Here is a 9,752-nt window from a genome sequence, read left to right on the forward strand (position 1 = left end):
CTGTATATAAGGGATGGGAAAGTTTTTGCAAAAGGTAATTGACACTAGGACCATCATTCAAGCAAAATGTGATAATATTAATGACATTGCTGCACAACCTATGCATGTGGAGGTGTGCAAAGTTAAAAAGTTAAGATAAAACTCCCGGGCATCTTCTCACTCACAATTTAAGTTTTCATAAATTAAGTCTGCAGACATGCACGTAAAAAAAGTGAATTATAATAGACATATAAAAAGAATAGTTAGGTTGCATTATTACAGCATGTTGTATTAGCTTACTTTCAGGGCATGTCAGGTAGACATTGATTCCATTTCCACGTAATGTGTGCACTGACAAATAACACCTCAAATGCCCCGCAAGTTGTTTTGGATAAAAGGGTCTGCCAAATAGGTAAAGGTAAAACAACATGCAAATGTACAAAGAGCAATTTATCCTGGGTTTCCAGTCATCACACTTTACCTTCATTTTTGTCCAATCATGGACGACTGGCTGCTTATAATCTGATTTATAAATACAGATTCACAGATGACATTTTTCTGAAGCTGGACAGTTAGTCATTGGCTTTATCTAGGTAAGTTTTCTCTGAAACCATTTGCAAACATAGCCAAGATCTTATCAAAGTGAAAAATAAAAACAGTAGTTTTATGACTTTTGGTAATTAATTTGATTTTACTTTTAGAGCAACTTATATTTGGAATGTTGTTTAAATGTTCATCCGTTGTTGGTCAATATGTGTTTCCTATAGAAAGCTGGTTTATTTCGTCTAGTTTTTTTTTAGCACATTTTACAATTTATTTGGCATGCATGTATAAGTTTATATTTAGTTGACAGACTAATATGCAATTTTTTCCTATGGTGTGATAGCAAAAAAATGGAGAAAAAAAACAGAAAAACAATGAAGATAAATCTCTCTTATGCTATTTTATATGATATATATATATATATTAATAAATTATGACACAATGTAATATTAACACTTTGTTTTCCAAATTTCTGCTATGTCACACCACATGTACAAATTATTTCTCAATTCGAGCTGTATTGCATGTTTATTAAAAGTATCAGATTGCGGATCAGATTGTACCGTCGTATTTGTCTTGTCTCGTGTTTTACCGTCAAAATTTACTTATTCAAACGGATCTTGCTACGGATTCTGCTGTTACGTATACAGCTTATATGCTCTCTCTGGAAACAGGAGAAAGAAGTGAGACTAGGCAAAACATGCGTCCGTTTTTCATCTCGCTTAGCAGAAAGAGGAAAACCGCAAAGCAGACCAAACTGACGTAAAGCCCTAACGGAACACAATTATCGCCACACTGCCCCCTGCTGTCGACACGACAATTACTCCTGACATTCATATCAAATATTTGAGTGCAAGGATGGTGTCAACAGGTTGATTACCCTGGATTAAACATTCAAACACTAATTATAAAAATTACAAAACCTACCACAAATGTGATAACACTTAAGTGGGCATCACACAAAGTATCTATTTCTGCCGTTATAAGATGTGGGACCAGTGTTTATAATGCTGAGCTATTTCTAGGAATGATTAAGAAGGAAAAACCTGCTTTTCAAGCTGCATACTGATCACCTTGTTACAAATTCTTTGCTTTTCACAGGCAGATATACGTTGCAGACCATAATGCTTAAGGTAAGCGAATCTTGTTTCTACCTAGAAAAAATCGTGGCTCTAGTTTATTACCGAACTTTGTTTTCTGTTCAACAGAGAGAAGAGAAACCATACTGGAATCTTTCAGTCACAGTTTTACATGGCAATATCAAAACGTCATATGACTACTGTAAGACAATAAGTGCATTTTATCAGCTTCCAAATAATGCAGTAGTCTTTACTTTCTGGAGGAGTGTTTCAAGTGCTTTTACAGAAAACAAATTCAAACTTGTGTGTTTACTGAGCTCTTTCAGACTTGCTATGCTGGTGCCTTTGTGTGTGGTTGTGACATACATTGTGCTTTTTTACAGTAGCACATGCACGAGTTAAAAATGCATTTACACGGTAAAGACAGTGTGTATGGAAAGTGCCAACACTCTACAATTTTCATTTTTCCTTAGGGTCTGAATCTGACTGTTATGTCATCTTGAACCTACCCACGGCATCTGCTCGAACATATCGCACCAAGACTGTCGCAAATAGCAACAAGCCTGTTTGGAACGAAACCTTTCACTTTAGGGTCCAGAGCAATGTCAAGGTAAACCTGGCTCAGGGCTGCTGTACCTGTCAAATAAATGACGTAACATTATTTGCTGTATTTATATCACTTTTTTTCCTATATAGAATATTCTGGAGCTCCAGATCTATGACAATGACCCGTACATGAGAGATGATCAGATCACCACCGTCTTGTTCGACATTGATAACCTCACACTTGAGAAGAAAGAGAAAAAATGCTTCATTTTAAATGATACTGTCAGTGCTATGAGGAGATGACAAAATACCATGACATACAATATAAAGCTGACACACAACTTATTGGATATTTGATCGGTTAATGTCTTTTTTGTAGAAAAAAGATGAGCTGTGGGTGGAGTTTGAGATTACAAACAGGTGGGTGAATATTGCCTTTATGGTTTTACTTTTAGATTAATTTGTTATATTTAGGACTGAGGTTGAAGCTAGACAAAATGAACAACTTAGAGTTGTTTTTTAATAAACATGAATTGAAAGTTTTGTTTGTTGCTCATTTTGCATATAATAATCAGAGTTGAAAGACAGCTTCGTGCTAAATGCAATGTCTTGTTTTTTCTCCAAGATATTGTACGTTCATACACACAAATATGATTAAAAACGTTTTTGTGGTTACCCATTGCAGCTCTGAGGTACCGAGCCCTATCATGACTAATGGCGTGTTGGTGGTAAGAACACTTTTTTTTACCTGTTGAAATATTACATAACTCTTAAAAGAAGTTCTGTCATGACAACTGTCGGAGATCTTAGCATGGTAGTGTACATGACATATAATTGTATTTGATCATGTCACGTGTAATGGGGATACAAGAGCATATGACAACGGGGATATAATCCAAAGGCTATTTAATCCACAAGGAAACATAGCAAAACACACGTTAACATAAACAATAACCGACAAGGAATACACTTTAGGGGAGAACTTAAATACAACACATAACGAGGGATCATCAGGTGCTGGGGATAAACTAATCATGAGACACAAGTGAAAACTATTTAACTAATAATGAAACAAGTGAAAACTAATTAACTAATAATGAAATGAACAATGGGAGGAAAAAACCAAACAAAACATACAACAACTGTGACAGGTCATGGCGGAATAGATATCCTGAAGTTTGATTTTGTGGAAATTCAGCTGACACAGGACTGGAACGGCAATACATCTAGAAATGCTGATTAAATTAATATTTTTAATGGTCTCTTACTTTTTTTAAACAGCTGTTGATGTGTGTTATAAGACTACATTCAGTGTATATCAATTTCAATGTAGTGTGACAGAGCTAAATATAAAAATAAATTGCAGTTTTACTACGGCCCGCAAGCTCTTTCATACTAACTAACCCCTTAAAGAAGTAGATGTAAATGATAACCTTGATCAAAAAAGCTTTGTTTTTCCATGAAACCAGGCAGGTCCTTTTTGTGAGCTGAAGGTGGGGGTAGACAAGCTTCCTCACACTGAAGGTAAATGCAGATATTTGCATGCAAACCACCATACAAATACTTTTTTGTATCTGAAATACACAGAAATGATACAGCTATTAAGAGTTAGATATTCTCAGTATTATTATGTCCCAAGGTGTAAGTGGATTTACTGTACAATTTTTCTTCTTTAGCAATCCAGAACATTGTGTTGAAGCTGAAGGGGGCTTTTAAAGAGGATCAGGTCATTTTAATTGAGGACAATCCGAAGACGTTACATTTTTACATCAACGGAAACCTGGAAACTGAACTTTTTTTAACCCCTGAAAGCAGAATGTTATTTGAAAATGTGGGTCGTCTATCACGAAAGGACATTCCTTACACATAATCTTAATCTTAATAATTAAACTTAATCTGGCAAAAAGATATTGCCATAATTTATTGTCTGCCATAATAGACAGTAGTAGTAGTGTTGTAATATTACTAAATTACACATTTCATTTACATATTTTCCCTGGCTTCTTCTACAGTATGCAAACAGTACTTCATATTTGAGCTTTTAAAAGTTTTGTTTATTTGTTTACTTGCATGTAGTTTGTCCAGACTGAGACAAATCAAGTGGATGGTGCAAATCCAAAGTATGAAGACATTGGGTCGTCTATAGCTTTCAAACCACTTCCAGCCAAACAGCAAATCACAGTTTCTTTGCCATTAGGACTGGTGAGAACTGGCTAAATGAATACACATATAAATTTGAGATGCATGCATTTCTGAAATTAAACATATTTTTTTCTTTCAAAGGAAAAAATTGATGTGGAACTGAATATAGATGATTGGTAACAAATTTTACATTTAAAGGAAACTTCACCCAAAAATGTAAATTCTGTCATCATTTACTCATTTAGCTTCGAGGTGTTCCAAATCTATACACATTTTTTTTGTTCTAATGAACAAAGAGAAAGATATTTGGAAGAATGCTTATAACCAGACAGATGTTGCCCTCCATTGACTACAATAGTTGAAAAAAAAAAATGGTAGTCAAAAGTGCCCCAGAACTGTTTGGTGTCCTACATTCTTCAAAATGTCTTCTTTTGTGTTCAACAGAACAAAACAAAGATAAAGTAATTGTTCCTGTTATGGGAGTCAATTGGGGGGCAAAATCTGTCTGCTTATAAGCATTCTTCCAAATATCTTTCTCTGTGTTCATCAGAAATTTTATACAGATTTTTTACAGCTCGAAGGTGAGTAAATGATGACATAATTTTCATTTTTGGGTGAAGTATCCCTTTAATGTTTAAATTATTTTTGACGTATGCAAAACACAATCAATACTGAATCAGTTCCAAGTCACCCTGTTCTCACAGTTATCATGTTTATTTATGATATTTAAAGTGTTGCCAAAGACCTTGATGTACGTCTGGGTTTCGATATCCCGACCGAAGAAAACAATTTTCTGGTAAAAAGGAGAAAAGTCGTGTCACAAGCTCTTCAGAGAGCTCTGCATCTCATCTCTCCCCCTGAACCCAGCAAGGTAATACAGATGAAAATGAGCAACATCAGATCCTGAGTTTCACAAACAAGAAAATTACTAGGTTATTAAAGCAAAATCTATATTTTTGTGTTTGATGATGACCCTCAGGTGCCAGTGGTGGCTGTGGTGTGTTCTGGAGGTGGGTCGAGGGCAATGACGGGCACATATGGAAGTCTTAGGGGACTACAGAAGCTCCAGCTTCTTGATGCTGTCACCTACATCACAGGAGTTTCTGGCTCCACCTGGTGAGTGAAATAAGAACTCTAGACTGTCAGCGTTAATAAATACTGCAGTAACATTTCTATAATGAATAGCATTATGTTATAGAAATCTCAGTATAAGTTGCTTTTTGTGTGAATTATAAAAGCCATTGAGTCGCCGTGAACATTGAATAATAGAAAGCTAAACTATACTTGAAAAAATGTTAATGTTTGAATTTGATTTACTATTTAAACATCAATGCACAAAAATACAAAGAATGGAAGATCTGTTGAGAGCCTCTTTTCTGTCTTTCAGGGCTTTATCTACTCTTTATGGCGACCCTAACTGGTCTAAAACAGACATGGTTAAGATTATAGAGTCTGCAAAAAAAGAGATATCTAAAAGTACATTTAGTATATTTTCTCTTGAGCAGCTGGGGTACTACAGAGAGAAGATGAAGGAAAAAGAGAAAGAAGGACATCTCGTATCTCTTATTGATATGTGGGGTCTTGCTATAGAGTATCTTATTCAAGGAAAGGTACTGGATGCCTTTAAATGTTTTAAGTAATGATTATATTTGCTTGTTTGCTGTAAGTGACAGAGGTGGAGTGAATAACATCTCTATAATAATGAGTCAGACTCGGGAAACTATGAATTATTGGTTTCTTTTCATAGAATCCCATGGGCACGTTGAGTGAAATGCAGAAGACATTGTCAGAGGGCCAGAACCCTTTACCCATCTTCACAGTTGTTAACATGAAGGACGGCAAGACAGAATGTACAACAGAGGCTGGTATGTACTGTAGCAGTAAGAGACAAAAATATAGCTAATGGCTGTTTAGCTTGTAGTACAGTCCTATACCCCCATGTTTTGCACCTCCATGTTTCCCATGTTTTACTCTCAAAATATAACACAATATATAACACAATGTTAAGAGCTTTTTAAAAATGTGTTCAAATGTCTGGCTCTGTACATTTTTGACATGCTCAAACCCAAGCTTATAGTTTTGCTATCCAAAGTGGCCCATGCAGCTTTATTCTTAAATGATAAAAAAATCATAGGGGTAATTCTTCACTGTAGCTTGGGGTGCCTGTGTTTAAAGTACTGTAAGTACAGTATATTAATACTCACATGTTCATCTTTCTCCCTTTAGAATGGTGTGAGTTCACACCATATGAAGTTGGAATTTCTAAATATGGTGCATTTGTACCTGCACAGAACTTTGGTAGTGGATATTATCTCGGTCACATGGTCAAGAAGCTTCCTGAAACAAGGTTGTCCTTTCTATTGGGTGAGTTTGTGCATAATGAGTAGCAATGTGTGTCCTGTTGACACTTGTTGTTAATTCTGCATCTGTAGAAATGCATATATCTCTTCTTCTGTCAAGTATTCTGTCCTGAACATGAACTTGTAGTGTTATATACTGTATGCACACATGAATGTTTGTATTTTTGTGCTTATTTAGGAATATGGAGCAGTGTTTTCTCTCTGAATCTGACAGAAATCTGGGGTCTCACCACTGGAATCGCCCCTTCATGGGCCCCTGGGACTGGAAGAGAAGCCAGTGACAAAAGTGAAGGTTTGTGTTATTAACTATAAAGTGAACCAGATTAAGTATCCAAGTTGCTGCCGGTAATCAGGTAGTAGTATTCCCAAATTCATATTGTATCTATAATCTATCTCTGTTTCATTTAAAAGACACTGCTAAAAAGGAAAAATCACCCGGCACGTCCATGGTCAGCCCAGTTACGGACACAGCTAAAATGTTGAGCGGTTTTATGAACAGCCGCCCCATTATCAGCCAGATGCTCAACTTTCTCAGGGGTTTGCAGCTGCACAGGGATTACAACGAGAACTCTGGATTCATCACAGGGAAAGGTTTGGGACACAAGTGCTATTGACCGCAAGTGTGCAATCTTTATGATTTAAAGGGATACTTCACCCAAAAATGTAATTCTGTCATCCTGTACTCACCTTCGAGTTGTTCCAAATCTGTATAAATGTCAACACAGAAAAATGTATTTGGAAGAATGCTTATAACCAAACAGATCTTGCCCACCATTGACTCCCATAGTAGAAAAAAATTTACACAAAAGAAGACATTTTGAAGAATGTAGGAAGAAACAGATGGACTCAGGACGTGTCCGAACCACTCTTGCAAGTTTCACGACAGGAAAACGGTCGGCCTGCCCGGGCGCGTGGTCTAAATGGGTTGTCCCGACTCTCTTAATGAGTAATGGGTGTTTTTTGGGCATAACGTGCAGTGAACCAATCAGAGTCTCATCTCTCATTCCCTTTAAGAGCCAGTTGCACTCCCACAGTGGCGGATTCGCTATGTACACCCCAGTATTTGCAAGAGCAAAGACTGGACAATTCTCCAGAAGGGAAACACATCTTCTCATGCGTGAGGTTAAAGCGCGCGAGCAGAACATCTACAGGAAAAGATAGATTTTAATTTTTATGTACATTTATATAATAATCTTTTACAATGTAAACTAGGGCTGAAACTGAAAATGTACTTAATTTTTTTTATAACTCCCTTCATTTACTTTCGTGGAAATTTTTATTCTTATCAATATTTCATAGATACTGACGGTTTTAAACTGGAATATATTTAGTCCTTATTATGTAGCCTATTATAATTTCTTTACAATCCGTGTAAACATTACCGTATGCTTCATTATTGGGCAAAGATAATTCTTCCATTACGTCATCAGCCATCGTGAGATATCTCCTGTTATATATATATATATTATAAAATATTCAACTTTTAGAGACCATAACTATTTTATACAAGTGCATGACGTTGCAGCAATTAACATGTCTGTTTAATGATGTCTGTCATTGCATGAAGTGCAATCATGGCTTTTTGCATTTGAAAATCTTGCATAGTCTTAAATATACTCTTTGCCTGCAGAAAAACATCCAGATGCCTTTCCTAACACCCTGACCCCAGTTGATCCAATGCTTAGTTTGGTTGATGCTGGATTTTCCATTAATACCGGATTCCCTCCTGTGGTAGGCTCTCAAAGACATGCAGATGTTATTATCTCACTAAACTACTCCTGGGACCAAGACCAGTTCATGGTAAGGGAGGCCTGAAAGATTACTAAATGTTTGGCATAAGGAGGAGATGCATATCAACATTACTCTACATGTATGTTATTTATGTTTTTGTTCCGTTGCCAAACAGGTTCTTAAGCAAACTCACAAGTATTGCTCCGATCGCAAAATACCCTTTCCAAAGATTGATTTCCAAAAGTTGGAGTCAGTGCCACTAAAGGAAGTTTATGTGTTTGAGGATGAAGAAAATCAAGAGGCTCCCATAGTGATTCACTTTCCCTTGGTCAACGTCACATTCAAACAGTTTAAGGCTCCTGGTAAGCACATCCTGATGCATAAGAAAGTTGTTGTAAGGCAGCATCATATTGATATTCCTTAAATATTGTGTTTCTGACTCTAATCTTGTATTACAATGATGTGTTTGGTGCAGGAGTGAAAAGAGTAACCGAGAAGGAGCTGAAAGAGGGAGCAGTTGATGTTGAATTCAAAAGTGACTCCAGTCCATATGTGACTCACAAAATTACCTACACACCGGAGGACTTCGATAAGCTTGTCAACCTCACTTCCTACAACATTATAAACAACAAAGATGTCATTCTGAAAGTGCTGAAAAAAGCGGTTAATAGGAAATCGAAATGAAATATAAAATGTATATCTATATGAGTACGAGTACATGAGCTTGGTATCCGGCCCGATATAGCTTCTGGTATCTGTGCATCCCTGGTTAGTACAATGCTTTAGTTAAACATGTGCTTGGTTTCACATCAATGTATTTGCTGAATAAAAAAATGCTATATTATTATTATACTGTGTTGTTTCATGAGTCATTTTCATTTTGTATAGGTGAGAATATTTCTGTCCATTCTCTCATGTAGGCCTTCATATTATTAATTTTCCTCATTGTTCTTATATATTGTTGTTTGGGCGTGCCTGACATGCCTTGGCTTATGACGTTACTGAATAGTTTTCCTATAACTCTCCAACTATCCTTTTTTGTACTGTTTTACCTTAGCAGCGGGATTCCATCCTGTTATGTAACCAATGAAAACATAGCATGTGTGATCAAAACTTGATCAAAAGTCGCTACATTAACATTTCCATTACCAATAAGCTTAGCACACATTTTTTTCCAATGAAGTGTACATTTCTATACATTAAACATGATTCTAGAAGAAATAAAAGCACATGTAAGGCATTTTTGCCAGCAATTATGTTCCCTAAGTCCCCTGATTATACCAGGGCAACATCAGAACCCAATGATTCCCTCTATGATTCTGGTGTTTGCGGATGGTAGTAAAAATATTTGTTTAACATACTTATTTGGAAA

The 9,752-nt window shown here is 36.2% G+C and overlaps 1 protein-coding gene across 1 annotated transcript; it reads left to right on the forward strand.

Annotated features, from left to right (window-relative positions):
* Positions 1-433: 433 nt before the first annotated feature.
* On the forward strand, positions 434-9,230 carry LOC130436837 (cytosolic phospholipase A2 zeta-like). Its single transcript, XM_056767817.1, has 21 exons — positions 434-572; positions 1,624-1,655; positions 1,731-1,803; positions 2,075-2,211; positions 2,298-2,429; positions 2,527-2,567; positions 2,833-2,875; positions 3,617-3,671; positions 3,824-3,978; positions 4,224-4,349; positions 4,431-4,465; positions 5,022-5,160; positions 5,269-5,405; positions 5,677-5,899; positions 6,037-6,154; positions 6,516-6,653; positions 6,828-6,941; positions 7,061-7,240; positions 8,280-8,449; positions 8,556-8,742; positions 8,856-9,230. The coding sequence occupies exons 2-21, from the start codon at positions 1,647-1,649 to the stop codon at positions 9,062-9,064; spliced, it is 2,421 nt and encodes an 806-aa protein (XP_056623795.1). The 5' UTR covers positions 434-572; positions 1,624-1,646; the 3' UTR covers positions 9,065-9,230.
* Positions 9,231-9,752: the final 522 nt, after the last annotated feature.

The sequence above is a fragment of the Triplophysa dalaica genome, chromosome 15, assembly GCF_015846415.1.
Source record: "Triplophysa dalaica isolate WHDGS20190420 chromosome 15, ASM1584641v1, whole genome shotgun sequence".
Classification (NCBI taxonomy): Eukaryota; Metazoa; Chordata; class Actinopteri; order Cypriniformes; family Nemacheilidae; genus Triplophysa; species Triplophysa dalaica.